The sequence below is a fragment of the Brachyistius frenatus genome, unplaced genomic scaffold (assembly GCF_029030835.1).
Source record: "Brachyistius frenatus isolate BFR_SWC_R1_liver_20210118 unplaced genomic scaffold, ASM2903083v1 Contig_377, whole genome shotgun sequence".
Lineage (NCBI taxonomy): Eukaryota > Metazoa > Chordata > Actinopteri > Embiotocidae > Brachyistius > Brachyistius frenatus.
Window position 1 is genome coordinate 40,501 of NW_027210976.1, and position 18,730 is coordinate 59,230.

An 18,730-nucleotide genomic window follows, 5' to 3' on the forward strand; every position below is an offset into this window, starting at 1 on the left:
TTTTATAATAGTTTTTTATTTTGCAAATTTAATTAAGCAGTAAAAGCAGTAACCTCGGTACAGTACAATATTTCAGTGGATATCATGTTAATAGTGTATGTGTTAATTAAAGTGCTTTTTTTTTTTTAGGGATTAGCAGAATCATGTAAACTTTTGACATTCAGGACAACAGAAAGAAAAGATATCTATAAAACCAGTGCATAGTTTGTAAAATAAGGCTCTCCTTCATATATTAAAAAAAAACCCAGTATGCATTTTGTTCTACCATGAAATATGATAATGCATTTGCCGGGCTGACAGCAGAAACATTTATCAGTTATTTCTGGAAAGAATTTTCCAGCCAACATGAAAGTCTATGTGTAAGTGAGAGATGTTCTTTCAAAGTCTCACCTGAACAAAACAATATTTTATTTGTTGGATTATTTAAGAAATATAGATATAATCCTGCTTCTGAAAGGCTTTAGAAGAAGCCGTTTCAGCCTCTGCAAGATTTCTTGTAAAATATTTATTTTGATCATCATTATTTGATCACATGTCAACCGTGAAATCTAAACCGTTTCATGTAGCGGAAGTAAAGCTCTTCTTCCCACTTCTCTTAATGAATTTATGATCACTGGGTTTTGAATTAAGTACAGAATCAGCAAAGTATCAACTGGGAATCCATCTAGGCAGCTTTTTTCAGAGAGTTTATGGACATGAGAATACTTGGCTGCTCCTCTATTACCCGCACAAGTAGGTGGTCAATGTACTGCTCCAGCTCTGATATCTTTCCATCTCTCTCTGAGAGCTGCTTCTCCTGTTTCAGCAGCAGAGCGATCAGTTCCTCTCGAGTCAGCTGGCAGAACGGCCCTTCCATCCCGGTGTCGTTAATCTGAGGGAGCATTTATTAAAAGGCATCAAAAACAACACCAATCTTTGATAACCAAAACAAACATTTAAAAATGCCTTTGGTCCATTTAAAAAAAAAAAAAAAAAAAATAGATACCTTTGTTTTGTCCTGAACGCCACTGAGGATCCACGTGGATTTGTTAACACTTTCTTCTTCATCAATGGAGTCCGGCTGCTGTTCCAGAGGATTAAGAGGTTTTACAGGTTGAAGCCTGCACAGACAAAAAAATAAAAGGGAGCAAGATGAACACACATTGTGGTCAGGAGTGAAAAGAAATGCACCTTTAGTGTGAAAGTACATGAAACAACTGGTGTATTATGTATAAGATCAAATGGTAATCTATTAAGCAATTGCCCCTTAAAAAGAACTTACTTTATCTTAACGCTGCAATCCTGGGCTGATACGTTCCATTAATAATACACAAAAAGATGAATAATATTTTTTTGATAAATGATGAAAGATAAATGAGAAGGAATCATAAAAGACATTAGAAATGTGCAGCATGGTTCATCTTTTTATGAAAGACATGACACCATGATACAAGTCTCTAGTATGTGTGATCTATAATACATGAAGACAAGGATAAGTTACAGAAATATTCTTTTGCCTCTCTGTTGAGGAACTGAACGGTCTCACCTTCGTGAAGTCACAGGAGGCTCCTCCTTCTTCACACCTGCCTCCATGATGTTTTGCCCTTTTACGGGCTGGGACTCTTGGAGTGGATTCTCCTGGACTTTCACAGGTCTTCCTGCCTCTGGCTGTTGGTCACCTGCTCCAGACTCACCTGGATCTGTTGTAATAAGGCCTCCGTCAGAGTTTTGGTTGCTGGACGTGGTGTCGTTCTTTGCAGGAGGTGGAGGAGCACGGGCCACCTTTGAGGATTTGATTTTTGTTTGATAGGCAGCATCTTGTGACACAGCAGGAGGCCAGTTTATTGAACCAGTGTTACCAGTCACTGTTGCATCATCTGGGGCTGTGAGCTCACTTTCATCCTCATCATCTTCAAATGGATTTAAGCCATAAACAACCTGGTCCTGTTTAGTCCCTGAGCCGCCTCTGTTGTACACTTTACTACCAGAAGAGGCTGTTTTTGGTTCAGATGGTGGCGTTTCCTCCACAGAACGAGGAACGGACGGCGCGGGACGTTTCCCGTCTTTGGCTTCGTCTGCTGCTCCTTTGGTGGCGTTACTCTGCATCAAGCTCAGGGTGTTCTTTGAATCTGTGGGAGACCTACTCAGTGGAGAGATCATTTGCACCGAGCGCTGGAGGGAACCGCTGACAGTTTTGACATCTTTTTTGTTACTTTGCTTGTTAATTTGTGCCAGATGTCGTGTAGATACGTCCCGACTCAGTTTCTCAGCTTGATTCCTTCCTGGCGGCCGAGGAGCTGGACCCTTCTCGCGTTGAGAACTAACCAGGTCCTTTTCATCACTGGGAACCGTCTTACCTCCCGCTGATGACTGACAGCTGGAGATGAGACAGTCAACATGACATATAGACACACTAGTATTTCATTAACGGGACTAATGCAAGAAAACAAACTCCGATATCTGGCATTAGTCAATCATCCAAAAGAAGTTTTCAAGGATGTTGAACAGAAGACTAAAGACATTGATATCTTGTGCTAAACTCTGAGTTTCAGTGTTAGAGAACAACCAAAGGAGAACAGGATGCACTTATTCATTTTCATCATCAGAAAAAGCAGGTAAAGGTAAAACAATGTAGTGAAATATATTGATATAATAAAGGCCTGTGTCTAGAGATCTCTGTTAATCTACCTTTTCTGTCACTATTTACCCAAAGCTTCTAGTCATTTTCACATCTGAATTCATATGAAATTTAGTAAAAAAAAAAAAAAAAAAAAAAAAAAAGAGATGGTTGCAATGTTGGTGTGCATGTCTTACATTTTTAGTCATTTATATTTCTTTAAAAGAAATTAACCCGATTGATAACCGTTCATGTTGTTGAATACATTTTGAAAGGTGGGTTGTAATGTTGCTTAATAACTCTTTTATTCATGGTTGCATTAAATTAACTTATTGACTTTATATGAAGAAAATGGAAGCAGGTTCTGCTCCGATGAAAGCAAATATTCAAAACAGGAGTAAAGTATTGAATATGGTGAAGAGTTGTGAGTCTTTAAAGAGGTTTTTTTTTTTTTTTTTTTTTTAAATATAATAGGAGGTTATTTCAAATGATTCTTACATTATTTAAACCTACAACAAATATCACTAAGTTTGTGATACTCGCATTTGGCTTCAACTAACCTTTGCTGAACAGCTGCCTCTTTGAGCAGTGAGGCCGAGTCGGGAATTTCCGCAGAAGGATTATCGGAAGAGTCTTCATCGAATGGATTAGTAGAAGTCACTTTGGATTTCTTCTCTGCAGCTCTTTGTCCATCTTTTGTTTTGTTGTCCCTCATCTCCCGTTCTTCTGCATTTCTCACTGACTTCTCTGTCTCCAGCTTTTTTGCCTCCTCTTCTTTCCTCTTAGCTCTCTCCTCTCTTCTAATCCTCTCCTCTTCTTCCTTTCTGACTTTCTCTTCTTCCTCAATCCTCTTTTCTTGTTCCTCCAGTCTACTACTCTCTTCTGCTAGTCTCTCCATTTCTTCTTTTTCATTTCTCACCCTCTCTTCTTCCTCTTGTCTCCTCCTATCCTCCTCCATCATTTCATGTTCTTCCTTCCTAATTCTTTCTTCTTCCTCAATTCTTTTCTGTTCCTCTTGTCTAAGTTTTTCTTCTACCAATTTCTTACATTCTTCCTTTTTCTTCCGAGCCCTCTCCTCTTCCTCTTTTCTTCTCACTTCCTCTTTCCTAATCCTCTCCTCTTCCTCCCTTTGCCTCTTTTCTTCTTCCTCTCGTCTCCTCACCCCATTTTCTTCTTCTTTCCTCCTCCTCTCTTCCTCCATTTTAATCCTTTCCTCTTTCCTAATTTTCTCTTCTGCTTCAATCCTTTTCCTCTCTTCCTCTTGTCTCCTCACCTCCTCTTTCCTAATCCTCTCCTCTTTCTCCCTTTGCCTCTTTTCTTCTTCCTCTCGTCTCCTCACCTTATTTTCTTCTTCTTTCCTCCTCCTCTCTTCCTCCATTTTAATCCTTTCCTCTTTCCTAATTTTCTCTTCTGCTTCAATCCTTTTCCTCTCTTCCTCTTGTCTCCTCACCTCCTCTTTCCTAATCCTCTCCTCTTTCTCCCTTTGCCTCTTTTCTTCTTCCTCTCGTCTCCTCGCCTTATTTTCTTCTTCTTTCCTCCTCCTCTCTTCCTCCATTTTAATCCTTTCCTCTTTCCTAATTTTCTCTTCTGCTTCAATCCTTTTCCTCTCTTCCTCTTGTCTCCTCACCTCCTCTTTCCTAATCCTCTCTTCTTCCTCCCTTTGCCTCCTTTCTTCTTCCTCACGCTCCTCCTCTTGTCTCCTCACCAGCTCTTCCTCCTCCCTCCTCATTTCATCTTCCTTTCTCACATTCTCTTCTTCAACCCTTCTTCTATCCTCTTCCTCTCGTCTCCTCTTTTCCTCTGCTAATTTCCGCTCTTCTTCTTGCCTTCTACTCGTCTCTTCGTGTGCCTTCTCTTCCTCTCTCCTAATCCTTTCCTCTCTTTGCCTCTTTTCTTCCTCCTCAATTCTCCTCCTCTCTTGTTCCGCTTGTTTCTTCTTTTCCTCTGCTAATCTTTCCCACTCTTCTTCTCTCTGAACCCTCTCCTCTCTTTCCCTCTTAACTTTCTCTTCTTCAGCCCTTTTTTTCTCCTCTTCCTCAGCTAACCTCTGAAGCTTCTCTTGTTGTCTCCTAACCTTCTCCTCTTCGTCCTGTCTCTTCATCTCTTCCTCCCTCTTAACTTGCTCGTCCTCAACCCTCCTTCTCTCTTCTGCGTCCTCAACCCTCCTTCTCTCTTCTTCCTCTTGTCTCTTCTCTTCAGCTAACCTCTCAAGCTCCTCTTGTTGTCTCCTAACCTTCTCCTCCACCTCTTCTTTTCTCCTCCCCTCCTCCCCCACAGTCCTTTCCGCTCCCCCCCTTCTTGTTTCAGCTGCTTTCTTTAAGTTTTCCACTTCACCTGTCTCTTCTTCCTCCTCCTCCTCCGTCCACGGTGAATATTGCCTCACTGCCCTCAGTGAATCAACGGATGGAGGAGAGTTTTCAGGGACGTCTTCCATTGATCCATGACCTGAACTCGTCAGACTGAAGTTTGAGCCGATGCGAGAAGTTCGAGGCTGCGACTCCTCACGATATATATGACTGCCGTTGATGCACAGGTTACTCTGCTCCACAGGACCCTGTTTTTGATGGCCAGAGGAAGAATTTTTGCTGTCTGAACTGCCTGAGCGTTTATGCATCAAGAATTTGAACTTCTTTTTACCTAAAAGAACATGAGAAAATTAACATGCATGTAATCACACAGAAAAAGAAAAAAATGGCGATAAAGTAAATTCCTGACCCTCAGAGGAATCCACATTCAGACCAGATGATTGGCTGCCGCTCAGCGAGGAGTTCTTCGCAGGCAGAATAGACATGGACTGAGACATGTTCCTCTGCAGGTTGGACTTGGGAGAAAACAAAGACTTCATCTTATGTTTCTTATTTTTTCCGTCCTTCCCGGCCGCTACCTCGCAGCCCTCCTCCTCCTCGCTGTCTGTCAGAACCTGAGTGAAGGACGGCACCACGCTAGATGCAGCATCCGATTCCTTTTTCTTGCCACGAACTTTGTCCTTGAACTTGCCCAGGCGAGACCGAGATTTGCCGGCAGCGGAGAGGTCAAACATGCTGGCGGTCATGTTGTTTCTCATAAACTGGATGTCCACAAGCACCTCTCCTCTGTCCTTGTCTGGCTTACCAGTCTTGTCCAGTAACTTAAACCATCTGCAAAAGAAAGACTTGTTATTAGACATTTGCCTGAATGGATACCAACAGATTTAAGCAACAACTGCTTACTTATACATCCACTAATTATGTATTAGCAACATCATTCATTTGGAATTGCGTTTCTGGACACTGGTGGGGTTTTCAGCCCAATCTCACTAAAGGCTGCTTCTTCATACAGTCAAGAAGTATTAAATACTCATGATATGATTCCATTAAAAGCTTAAGGAAAAAATAATCTCAAATTAGTAACTGCCTGGTCCCGGTAAGGCCCAGTCTTAATTTATAAAAACTGAAATACTGTCTTTACATTCACCCTGTACTTTAAAGATCAATGCTCCACTGGCTTTCTGCAATAGCAAGGTGTCACAGAAAGAAAGAGTTCTCTTAATGGAGCAACCCATATTAACCATCATGTCATCTACGGAGGGGTTTAAACAAATTAAAGTCACAAAGACCGACATTCATTCACAGCATGTTGAGTTATTTTCTTTGTGGAAACTATGATCCATCCCACAGCAAATGGAAAGTAACTCTGCAGCCACTTGAATGTTTTAGGAAAGTCTGTGATGATCTGAGCACAACCAGAAAACCAACCAAAAAGGAAAATTTAAAAAACAACATTAATACTGTCGAGTCCGTTTTAGCCTCTAATGTGGAGAATTCATAAACACTTGTCACTGTCCACATAAGAAAAATGTTCCCTTTTATTACATCATCAAACCCATATATAAAAAAAACACTGGTTATATACTTCTGATGTTCACGCATGTGTTTCCCACCTAGTCTTGTAGATTCAGACTTGGTATGCTTTCTGATTGTGGCAGATAAGACAGTATGTTCCTAAACATTTAACCCCTCATCCTCATAACCCCCCCACCCCCGATCTAAGAAGATATTACTGCTCACAAACCTTAAACCGTCCACAGGGTATCAATCTGCTGTTAAACTCATCTTCACCTTTTGAAAATACTGCATGTAGGTGCCAGAGAGAAAAAAAAATGCCTAGCAGGGTCCTGCGTCCTTGTTCTTGGTTAAACTAACCTACTTAGATATAGCTGGACAATAAAATACCAAGATGACAAACAAGGAACAGAACAGGAACACACCATAAAAGTAAAACTCTTAGTGTGAAAGTCTCATATTTAAAATGTAGAAAAGCAGAAAAAAGACACAGTAAAATCTCCACTGAGACCAGACTGTGTCAACTTTGCACTGCTTCTGCACCATGTGTCCCAGTCAAATACTTACAGAAGGGTCTCAGAATGAGCAGAATAATAAAAAAAGGATCAGTCAGCAGAAAAAGTGCCCATTAGGCAGAAATCTGAGGTCAGTTCACCACTGAGCAAACAACTCCTACTGAAATCTGGATTCCTGGGGAAATTAGGAAATGTGGAAGGGGCTGTGTGTGTGTGTGTGTGTGTGTGTGTGTGTGTGTGTGTGTGTGTGTGTGTGTGTGTGTGTGTGTGTGTGTGTGTGTATAAAGCTCATATTCTGTACTGTGGCTGCAGGCGTCTGTGTTTGTTCTTGCATTAAACAATGTTTCATGTTTGTATTTGTGCCACAAACAGCATTTATCTCCCTGCTCCTCTCATGATGGTCCTGCAGCAGATAAATTGGTTGAGATTGAGATCCCCCCCCCCCCCCAACGACCTCCTCCTCCCTCCCCCCTGGCATGTTGGCATAAACAAATTAAGGAGGGAAACCGCCTTTTCCTGGTGAAATGGCTGAGTGCTGTCACAGCTCTCCTGCTGCCTACTTGCTGATTAATAAATGGATGTGATTTGCAAATTTCAGGTCTTGACATTATACATTTTCCTCCGTGAGGCTTCTTTATGACTTGTCTGATGGATGTCTTTCTACAAAATGCTGTTAGATAGATGATGCATTTATTTATCATGCAGATGAAGACAGTGTTCTGTTACTGTCCCTAATGTTGCTCCTATGCAGTGATATTTATAACGTAGCTATGGAAAAAGAACATTTCATTCAATCCTACTCTAATGTCATTGTAGAAGGGTTATTCAATTCCTCCTCTTGTCAATGTGGCTTGTCTCAGACAAAAGCTGATGGTCTACATGAAAGTTAGCACAGTGCGAAAGAGCTAGACATTTATGACTTCTTCTGTGGAAAGATAGCATGTTTACATTATCAATAATTCTTTAAAAACTAAGATAAGTATTTAACATGAATATAAGAATCCTATGTAATCACCACCTATGTTAATAGGAATGCTGCAAATCAATGAAATATTTAATTTCTAATCTTTGAATATAGATAACCGTGGGCTCAAAGTAAAAAAAAAAATTAAAAAAAATCATTAAAGTGATGTAGTTTTACAAACACAAAGTCTGTGACTATAATGTAGCATACAAAGGCTAAAACCTCTGTAAAAATAAGAGATTTAAATGTTTTTTTAAATATCATCAATTCAACACATAGGCCTACTGTAAGCACAAAACTGACTGTAACTTTGTATAAAAGTAATTTAACATATTCCTCATTAACATTATAAGACCACATTTCCCATAGACCCCGTCACTTCTTTCGGTTGTTCAGTTTTTTTTACTGTCAACCAGCATGTGGTTAGTTTTGATGATGAGAAGAGAGGTCGAAGAGCCTTGTTGATTGTAAATGATGAGTTTTGTTTGGAAAGCTATACTTGGTTCTGTAAAACCTGCAAATATTGTGGAGATTGATTAAATTTGCATTATTTATTGAATGAGTCGCAACATTGTGATTTTCTAAGGGACTCCCATAGCATTGAATAGCATAGCATAGCTTTAATTCACAGGCCTAACCTTTGATACCCACTGTAGTTCACTGATGCCAATACAAGCCACAAAACAAATATTTTCCACACAATCAAATAAAAAAGAGAAGTGAGCAACTTCAGTTAAAGCAGAAGGGAAGTTGCACAAGTGTTTGGGCGTTAGCTGTTTGGAGTTGCCTCTAACCTTTGTGCAGGAGGCAGAATTAAAGTGGCTTTCACTTCATGCATAGGTGATGATGACTGTCTTCGACTAATCTCACACTGCTGTGAATAGTAAAAAGTGTGCCGCTCTGTTGGACAGACAGAACCAGAGGAGGATAATGCATGACTCAACATTTTGTAAATGTATTCTACTTTCTGCACACACACATCCTTCCTTGTAAAGCCTGTGCGACTGATAAGACCACCCCTGATGACTCGAGCCTTTCCTATCTCAGACCACAGCTGTGAGTGGGAGAAGAGCTGAGTGAGTAAAATAACTCGACAGTGATAATGTCCAAGGACCAAAACTATGCGGAGCTTATCGCATCCATGAGTCAGAAAAGCCAAAATGAAGCACCAGTACAGAGGAATCAGAGTGACGCTGAAAAGAGACCGTCCTTCCCATGGCTGTCCCAAACCAGTGCTGGGACCTTGTGCTATTTTTTACACCAACATCAACCAGAATGCATGCTAGAGCTCACACCAGGACAGAAAAAGCCAACAACTCACAATGAAGCTGTTTCAGGTGAAAACCTGCAGGACAGAAGCTGCAATTGAGATTTATCCAACTGTAGGTTCCAAGATATCCATAAACAGTGAAGTTATTTCATGCCATGAGAGTGTTTTTTACAACTACAGTGCCATTTTTCTGTATTTGCGGTGCAGAGTGAAGGTGCTCTTAGACCTTTTGGTAACAAATTATAATCACCTGTGCTCTTCCAATAATAAGCCAAAATGTCTACTTGGAAAAAACAACAACTGTGCATTAAAAAGTGAAGCTTGTTTAGATGACTGGTTTATGTTAATGTGTTTGCTGTTTAAATTGTATTTTCATTCGTAACATTACTTTGTCAGACCTTAATTTTCATTAATTCACAGTTTCTTTAACAGGTTTAGTTCACAGCCCTCATCTGTCTCCTCCACCAGACTCAGCCAGCTGCTGTTAACAGGACTGATTTACTCAGGACGATCCTGGGACACAATCAAAAGCTCCTGAAAAGCTACTTATGCAATTTATCATGGGACAGTTTTGTCACAAATCATGACCCTATGGATTTTTTTTTTAATGTCAAAATAAACAATGCCGGTTAATTATCAACATATAAACACAGTCATACAAACTTATTGAATAAATACTGCAGTTGATCAGAACTGAATAATACCTTTATCTTTATATTCAACCAGTATGTGTTCAAAATGAGCAAAACTTGGTAATAAATGTTGCTTTGCAGAATTCAAAAACACCTTGTGCGTGAAACAGTGGAGCTGTTGTACGGCCAGCTGGTGGCATGTGTAACACGGTTTGTCTGTCTGGGGGCTCAGTACAACCACACCGGTCTTACTCAGGAAAAAAACGACCTTGTTCGACCGTTGCTGCTGCCATCACTGTTTGTTTTTCATTGATAAAAAACGTTAGGAATGTGAGGCTGAAGCTGGATTGAAACCTCAGAGGCGACGTGCATTCACTAAGCTCACTAAAAGAACAACAGAGAAGAGAGCAAGCTGAGCATTTACTAAAAAAAATATGTTCTTGGGTATCAACATGCAAATGGCTGCAGCTTTGCTTGGGGGAAAATGACATCTGAATTCTCAGGGGCAAGTTGACAGAAAGGCAGATGCCATACTCCAAAACTGATAGTCATGCATGATCAAACATGCAACATTAACTGGAATATCCTTTTTTATAGCAGAGGAGACATTAGCCACACCGAGAAGTAAGTCAGGAAGTAGGTCACAAGTGCCTTTAAAAGATGGCTCGTCATTTTATTATGGATCTTTTACTGTGATAGTTCCAAACACAATTTTTCAGTGGGTTGAGTGCTTGTTCCACTTTATTCTAAGTTTGGACCACAATATCAAATGTAGCCTCATCAAACAGAGCAGACACAAACGACTCCAGGGAGAGAGAACGAGGAAGTGTGTGTGTGTGTGTGTGTGTGTGTGTGTGTGTGTGTGTGTGTGTGTGTGTGTGTGTGTGTGTGTGTGTGTGTATTCAGATAAAGAGGCTGGTCTTGCAGGCTGCTTGTGTGTAATACCGGTTACACGTCAGGGCACTAACACACTCAGGAACAGCTTAGCACAGAAAAACGTTTTCCTCTCTTGCTGAGCTTCAGAAGTCTAACTGCGATGGACGGATTAGTCTTGTGTTTCAAATTTTAACAACTATGATGGGATTTAGCAAGAGAGATCATATTTCTCCAGTTTCAGCTTCGCTGGCTTCCTGTGAAATCAAGAATAGAATTTAAAATTCTCTTGATGACTTACAAAGCTCTACATGACCAGGCTCCATCATATCTTAGAGATCTTATAGAACCATATAATCCTAGCAGAGCACTCCTCTCTCAGTATGCTGGTCTACTTGTGGTTCCTAGAGTTTCCAGAAGTAGAATGGGAGGCGGAGCTTCAGTTTTCAGGCTCCTCCCCTGTGGAACCAGCTCCCAGTTTGTGTTGGAGGGGCAGAAACCCTCTCTAGCTTTAAGATTAGACTCAAAACGTTCCTTCTTGATAAAGCCTATAGTTAGGGCTGGCTCAGGTAGACCTGAACCAACCCTTAGTTATGCTGTTATAGGCCGAGGCTGCTGGAGGACCTCGTTACATGCTGAGCTTCTTTTCTTTCCTCCTACTCTTTAACTGACTCATAACTCACCATCTTCTTCTCTCCCATAGTTTCTTCTTATTATCTGTTGTCTCCATTCAGTGTAGTTTCTCTTCTTTCTTTTCCAGATGTCCCGTCATGGAGCTGCATGTCTCTGCTCTGTGATTGTCGTCTCCACCAACAGTTCTTCTCTTTATCTCTATGCTCTCCTTTTCTCTCTCTGCTCTCCTCTCACCCCAACCAGTCGAGGCAGATGCTCCGCCCACCTCTGAGCCTGGTTCTGTTAACAGATGCTCCGCCCACCTCTGATCCTGGTTCTGTTAACAGATGCTCCGCCCACCTCTGATCCTGGTTCTGTCGGAGGTTTCTTCCTGTTAAAGTGAGTTTTTCTTCCCTCTGTTGGAGGTTTTTCTCCCTTAAATGAGGAGTTTTTTCCTCCTAGCTTATGTGGGAATTGTTGAATTGTTGGTTTCTCTGTATAATATTGAAAAGTTCTGCTGAGGACTTTGATGTGTTAAGTGCCATGAAATAACCTCTGTTGTGATTTGGCGCTATAGAAATAAAATTGAATTGAATTGAATAACTTGTATGATAATTAAAGCCCAGTCTGTGACAGAGTAAAGGGCATATTTTCTGCTTAAAAGAGCAGGTATAATTACCATTAGTGAGACTGTACAGTAGTACCAGCAAGTCCTGTAAAACATGATCATTTCCATTATTCCTACAAACTTAGACCAGATGGGTGTGGAAGCGTTTTCTGGTAATTACTTCACCCACTTTGCTTATGTGTATTTGGAGTATCAGAAGAATTTAAAAGGTAAATAACCAATCTGAATGCTTTTATCTTGTGCTTCATTGGTCACAGTGACGTGAAGTTAAGGTATTCTTTTTTTCTCTTGTTGACAAGTTCAGTCAATGAAATTGAATCTTTTCACGCACTTCGTTCGCCCCAGTAAAGTAATGCTGCTTGGCATCCTTGCAGGCTGCTGCTGAGGGAACAAATCCCCTTAAGCTGCCCTGGAGCGAGTGGGCAACATTCATAAGTCAAACCCACCAGAGCGGGTCTGCGTAGTGATGCATGGCTCTCTCTCTCTCTCTGTGTGTGTGTGTGTGTGTGTGTGTGTGTGTGTGTGTGTGTGTGTGTGTGTGTGTGTGTGTGTGTGTGTGTGTGTGTGTGTTTGAATAGCTTACATCACTACAATGGAAGTTCAAATATCACAGAGAAATCACACTCACTCCCAAAGAGGCTTTACAAATGCATAAATTAATGAAATAAATGCTGCATAATTTTCAGATTACAACATAACTGGGGGTTTAAAAGGGATTATGAAGTTTTGTCCTGCAAAGGTACAGCATGACTGACAGATCCAGTTAAGGAGTTGTTCCCATGTGGCGCATTTGAAAATCAGAGTTACACATTATTCATTGTACCTACCATAAATTCCCAACATTTACAAGCAGGCATAAAAGAATCTAACTTTTTTTTTACTTGTCTTCATGAGGTCAGCGTGCAGGCTGCAGAGTAACAGACATTTGACTGCTCAAACAAACTGGCAGGATTATTTAACCATTTCAGGGGACAGGTTCCTCTGAAACAGAGTTCATATTATTTGGTAAAGGTTTGAAGATTATTAGTTGATCAACTGATTAGTTAATCGATATAATTTCTAAGCAAAACAGTTGGGGGTTTGGACTGTTGGTGAGAAAATACAAGACATTTCTGGTCTCTCTCTCTGTCTCTCTCTCTGTGATGTACAGTTTGAGACGAAATGATTAATCCATCAGTCTGTCTTTTCATGAGTAGTGGAAAGTAACCAGATACAATTTTGAGGTACTTCAGTGTTTCCATTTCATGTTATTTGAAACTTCTTCTCCATTTATCAGATAACTTTGTGACTTCACAGATTCAGATTAATAGCCTAATACAAAATAGAATCAACACGTAAATGATGAGGTATTGTTCGGGGTAAATATTAGACCATGGGCATTCACAAGCTCATTATACTAATTAAAATTGGCCTAACCAGCAGCAGCATTTGTGGACAGGATTCATCATACAGTATATTATTCTGAAATGGGCAAGTCTGCATTAGTCTTTTAACTTTTGCTATTTTAAGTAGCCTATATTTTCAGTACTGTTGTGCTCTTGTAGTTTCTGGTGTTTTCTTGCATAGTTCTTCTGCCACAGCTTTTTTACCTTCCTCCTCACCAGTCAGTGGAACTGAGACCCCTTGCTGTGTGCACTTACCCGGTCTTGTTGCGGGTTTTGTCCTCGCTGAGCTGCAGCAGGTTGATGACAGCCTGTCCCAGCAGCTTGTCTGGGCCCACCAGAGCCCGGTGCAGGACGTGGATATGCAGCGTGCTGCGCTCCGTGCCGCCTCCTCCTCCGCCGACCTGAAGCAGCGGCGGCAGGTCGAAGGCGGCCTCCTCCTTCCACACCGGAGCCACGCTCTTCTCCACCACGGAGGTCTGATACTTCTCCTTGCCCACCTGCATGACCGCGTACGCATCGTTGGTGCCGCTTTTCCCCTTTATCCTCAGGCCTCGGGCTTGCAGCACCGTTACCTGGACGCTTGTGGGACACCACAGCTGATCCGCCAAGGACATGCTGACACCACTTGTTGCTGGATCAACGCCGGTAGAGAATTAGCTCCAGACTCTAAACACGGTAGTGTCCACCATCGGTTCCCCGTAAGGCTGCACAGGAGCGAGGGTAAGTTTCCTGATGAGCTTCAGTGAACTTCAGGAACCAGCTGATTGGGCGTGGTTCCACTGAGAGGGGGCCTCGGTTCAGACAAGGCACGCCCCCAGATTAACAGGCAGGACAGCAGAGACGAACTGGACACGTCTGTCATTCACACCACGGCAATCAGCCAACAGACCACAGCTGATCCTTGTTGATAGGAGCATCAGCTGAACTTAAAGAAGAACAGGACTCAATGATTGGTTAACTTCCAGAACAGATTTTTATATTCCTGGTTCTTGTGTTGATTTAGTGTCTTCATTGAAGGAAGTTTTAGTACTTCCAGACAAGGCCCACGTTGTGTCATAATTAATAGCCACAGTGGCATCTACTCCTACCTCAACAAGTATGGCATCTAAAACATGAGAAGTCTGCTTGAATCACTGTCACTTGGAGAGCAGACAGGATACCTGACATGGTCCTTACAGTCAGATTCAGTTTCACATGCAGCTCCAGTCTGGATCGTTATCAGCCTGCACAATATACATGGATTTCATCTCACCTGCAGGCCAGGAGGATTGAAGGCTCTAAAATAAATTGAAATGTTTTTTTGGGGGTTTTTTTTTCTGGTCTTATTTAGCCCATTAATAAACTGTCAACCTTTCCACAGCTGATTCCCTGCTTTGTGTATTCTGGGAAAAATCCTCATGAGCCTAAACAGGATTATATGGAAAATTAAAGGATTTTAGATTCTTACTGCTGTGTATGTTAGTCTGTACAGTGATTTATATGTTTACTGAGGAGTACACTGTTGTCAAGTCCCAAATGACTGTACAAAGTGGTTCATGTTTAAACAGTGACTCCTGCTGTTTGAGGAAGGAAACTAAACCAATACAACTTCTGGTCCAGCTCCACCTTGTCACCATGAATCTCGAAAGTGTAAAAAAGGGATGAACAAACTGAAAACCTTCATTGTTGTTACTTGAATTGTGCGCAAGTCCTGAAAATGTTTGACCACACTTTGCAGGGTTCACAATGTCCTGCAAAGATTAACGCTACAGACACATATAGAGCATTGACCCAATTAGTAAAGTGAGTTGAAGTGTTGGCTCGGTCCCAGTGTCTGACTGTGATGTAACAACGGTAGTAACGAGCACTTACACAAGGAGAACGTTTTAATCACATATACAACAAACTCACATGGCAACAAAAAGGAAGCAGAAAAATGAAGCTCACCTTTAGTTTTTGTCATATGAAGAATTAAAGAGAAAAACTGACCTATCACCAGTCTCTCATTGTTTCATCTGCAAGTGTCCTAAATTCAAAACATAGAACACATTAAATAAATATAGATTTCCTACAGATAAAAACTTTGATATCAAAAAATAAAATACTTTTCTGTGGTTTTGTAAAAAAGACAATAATGAATATATAATGTATATAAAATCCTTCTTGTCATAATTCACATTTGCCACATAAAGTAAGATGTTAAAGGATAAAATGTAAAAGTCTTAACAAACATACATTCACTGTGTCTTCATTGTCCTGTGGCTGAATCTGTGTTGCTGCTGTCCTGCCCTGGATCTCCATCCTCTAAACGTTTGCTATCACTTTGGTCCTCGTGGTTGCCAACGAGAACTTTGCTGTAAAGTTTCTGCTGCTCTTCTTTGAAAGAATCTTTCACTTTTGCGCGTTTCAGTCCTCATCCCTGAGAAATAAGACAGGGAAATAAGGAAAATATATCACACACAGAATCAACCATGTCAGTGGTAATAACAATATGTATTGTGCTTTACACTATTATCAACCTCAAATATTAATGTGTACATATTACAACTGTGACTCACCAGATGAGATCCACTAATCCTCCCTGGGCAGCGATGGCCGCTTTCACTCTGTTGGCAAACTGCACCGCATCCTCCCCTCCCTACACAAGAACCACGACAAAACAACGGGCTAATTCAACAATGGACTGTTATTGTCAATACACTAGATATTGAATTCTAAAGTTAAACGTTCAGGTTTCACCTCCCTGTTCATAGGTGGCAGATACCAAACGCTGCAGACGATGGCCCAGCTGCTCATCATCCTCAGAAGGTAACTCACCATGCTGAACTTACTGCTGTTCCAGAAAGCATCTCCAAAATGAGGGTCATACTGGAGGATGAAGACGAGGTCATATCAGCTGGAGGTAAGAGCAGTATGGGCAGAGACGAGGGAATAGACACATGTTTGTACCTTGATTGCAACTGGATAGACTGTGCAGCTGATCTTAAAGCTGCCCTTCTTGAACATCATCACTGATGTGTTGTTAATACAAGTGCCTGTAGATGACACAGTGGGAGGATTTGGATAACTCTTAACACGTTGTGTTTACCATTTGTCGTTTAGACCTAACAGCAATGTGATACACACCCTCAGGGAAGATGAGGATGGGCTGTTTGGTTTTATCGGCAACATGATCACCAAGCCTGAAATGACAAACCAGAAAAATGTATCAAGAAAATGTAGTTACTGCTGCTATCAGTCACATAAACAGACCTTTTCTAATGTTCTGACTGCACGAGAAATCATTCTGGTATAGTGGAGAAAAAATACTTGTTTGAATTTCTTCAAACCAATCCCAAAAGTCTTGGGTGGCGTACAGGGTTCAGCGACGGTGCCCCTTGTAAAATAGTCTGGAACTTGTTTTCGTGGAGCATTTGCATGTTGGTAGGTGAGCCGTGCTATTAAAAAGGCTAAATTCCTGCAAAAGACTGAAAAGAACCGAGCAGACCTGCTTTAATCCACGATCCAAATCTCAGACAAACTTTCCATTTGCAGGGTGTCAGATGCTTCTCACAGGTTGTTGTTGGTGTTTCCCATTGCAACAGGAATTTGGAAAACAGTAACACACGGATAACTAAATAGTGGGCCAGCGGCAGGTTTATACCAGCAGCCTACATCCAGTGAGTCCGACTAGCTGCTCTTAAAATCCTGATCTGACTCTCTGCTATTGGTAAGAACAACTCAAACCAGCTCATTATGGTTACTGCAGAGAACTTCAGTCTTAACCATGTGAACCAATCTGAGTGAAAACGTGTATCACAGTGGGAAACATAGAGTACCAAGCCATGCCCAATCCAAATCAACATCCTAAAGGATTGCAGGTTGCTCAGCAGTGGTACTGACTTTAAAGTAACTGCAGCTGTTTCTGTTGTGTCTCCATTTCAGAAGCTGAAAAATGTTCATGCCTTCCCAGTACCACCACCACACCGATTTGTTTGTTTATCAATCGAAAACAGTATTAGGGGAGTTACAAATAAAAAATTATTCAATCTGATTTTTATCAAAATAAAGTCTCTGCATTGTCCCCTACATCGACACTGAAAGATGCAGTGTTACCTTTTGGCCACTAGGTGTCTGTCTTTGACTTCTAATCTTTCAAACCAGATGTGAGGAGAGGATTTCACCATGGGTCTTTGGACCATTCCCATCAACCCTCCTTGGACCTGGCCAACCTGAGAGACAAGTTCAGCACAACAACAACAACAACAACAACAACAACAACTTGACTCATCTCTAGTACAGTCAAAGCAGAGTTATTATTCCATATCACTCTGAACTGAACATTCACTCGCAGAAACACAGACAGAGACAATTTTTTCTACCATAGAGTAGCAGCCATCATTGGCCAAGATGATGACATCAATAGGTGTCGTGTGATTGGCCACGCAGATCCCGCCATTCTTTGGTTTGTTTTCTCTGCAATCAAACAAGACAAAACGATATCTTATTTGCAGTTAAAACCCACTGACAGGTCATTTGATCATTTGAAATGGACACATTTATACAAAGCTTCTTTCAAGTCAGACAATGTGATGCCACCATACATGTGACTATTATTTATATTATGATATATTAAACATCCTGTACCTGTTATGATAGGTGATGATAGCTGTGAGAGCTCGAACACAGATGCGGTAACACATCAGATGAACCTTCTCACTCAGGTAGGATCTTAACCTGAAGACATACAGCATATTGCCACAACAGTCACTCCAGTTTTCTGCAAATTGATGCACACATGTGGTTCTTCTGAGCTTTTGATCATCCTAGCCTCGGTATAGAGATGTGACTTCACATGTATGCTTGAGGTGTTAGGAGAATTGGTGGAAACTTACTCTGTATTTGGTAAAAAAAAAAACCACTATGGTGGTCAGGACCAGGAGCAGACTAATGCCAGTGATTGCAAGTGTAACCCTGCAGAAGACAGAGCAAATACTTGACTCAAGACTGAATCAGTTGTTCACCCATTCATGAATCTTGGTGCCTCTACTGCTGAGCTGCCTGCTCTGACCTGAGAGGCAGCAGGACGCCGTAGCGGATGAGAACTCCCAGGCCCACAGGACGCTAAGTCTCACACCGATGTAAAGGAAGTTGTGGTTGCTCCTTGTCAGTAAGTTCCAGCTCTCCAGTTCCTGGGCTGAAAAGCGCTTGGTCACCTCATCGTCCACGATGCTCTCCACGCCTCTCCGGCAGAAGTAGATGTCGGCCATCTCGGACTCCGGCTCTGAGCGCAGACAGCCGGTAGAACCCCGGAGCTCCTGGATCTCCCGCTGCAGAGACGATGAGGGCTCTTTGGCTATGATACCTTCCGTCAGAACAGCAGGGGAGAAATATATAATGGTAAAAATCATACAGGGTATATTAAACATGAATGACTGACAGATTTTGAAATATCACTCATTTACCATTTATAAAG

General features: G+C 41.4%; 2 protein-coding genes across 5 annotated transcripts; both read right to left on the minus strand.

The window, feature by feature from the left end:
• Positions 1-5: 5 nt before the first annotated feature.
• On the minus strand, positions 6-14,020 carry LOC138636423 (caldesmon-like). Its single transcript, XM_069724425.1, has 6 exons — positions 13,552-14,020; positions 5,312-5,733; positions 3,157-5,233; positions 1,526-2,356; positions 986-1,100; positions 6-871 (listed from the first exon to the last, which is right to left on the minus strand). The coding sequence occupies exons 1-6, from the start codon at positions 13,908-13,910 to the stop codon at positions 665-667; spliced, it is 4,011 nt and encodes a 1,336-aa protein (XP_069580526.1). The 5' UTR covers positions 13,911-14,020; the 3' UTR covers positions 6-664.
• Positions 14,021-15,143: 1,123 nt separating this feature from the next.
• LOC138636432 (glycerol-3-phosphate acyltransferase 4-like) lies at positions 15,144-17,777 on the minus strand. Of its 4 annotated transcripts, XR_011312270.1 has the most exons (8): positions 17,637-17,777; positions 17,371-17,486; positions 16,402-16,457; positions 16,225-16,310; positions 16,093-16,143; positions 15,834-15,913; positions 15,511-15,694; positions 15,144-15,301 (listed from the first exon to the last, which is right to left on the minus strand). XR_011312270.1 is itself a non-coding variant. In XM_069724445.1 (7 exons), exons 1-7 carry the CDS (start codon positions 17,637-17,639, stop codon positions 15,682-15,684), a joined length of 405 nt encoding a protein of 134 aa, XP_069580546.1. In that variant the 5' UTR covers positions 17,640-17,777; the 3' UTR covers positions 15,144-15,681. The 4 variants fall into 4 exon arrangements, 3 of the variants coding, with proteins under 3 accessions (XP_069580546.1, XP_069580545.1, XP_069580544.1); XM_069724445.1 differs by having other exon boundaries at positions 15,144-15,694; XM_069724444.1 differs by lacking the exons at positions 15,144-15,301; positions 15,511-15,694 and having other exon boundaries at positions 15,833-15,909; positions 16,015-16,143.
• Positions 17,778-18,730: the final 953 nt, after the last annotated feature.

Excerpts from the sequence above, each read along its gene's own strand:
- LOC138636432 (XM_069724443.1), bottom strand. Across the intron at positions 16,311-16,401 it reads CATCCTCATCTTCCCTGAGG|GCACTTGTATTAACAACACA; the intron begins GTGTGTATCACA and ends TGTCATCTACAG. Across the intron at positions 16,144-16,224 it reads TCTATCCAGTTGCAATCAAG|TATGACCCTCATTTTGGAGA; the intron begins GTACAAACATGT and ends TTCATCCTCCAG.
- LOC138636423 (XM_069724425.1), bottom strand. The coding sequence starts at position 13,910 with ATGTCCTTGGCGGATCAGCTGTGGTGTCCCACAAGCGTCCAGGTAACG. Across the intron at positions 5,734-13,551 it reads AAAACCCGCAACAAGACCGG|ATGGTTTAAGTTACTGGACA; the intron begins GTAAGTGCACAC and ends TTTCTTTTGCAG. Across the intron at positions 2,357-3,156 it reads GAGGCAGCTGTTCAGCAAAG|CTGTCAGTCATCAGCGGGAG; the intron begins GTTAGTTGAAGC and ends TCTCATCTCCAG.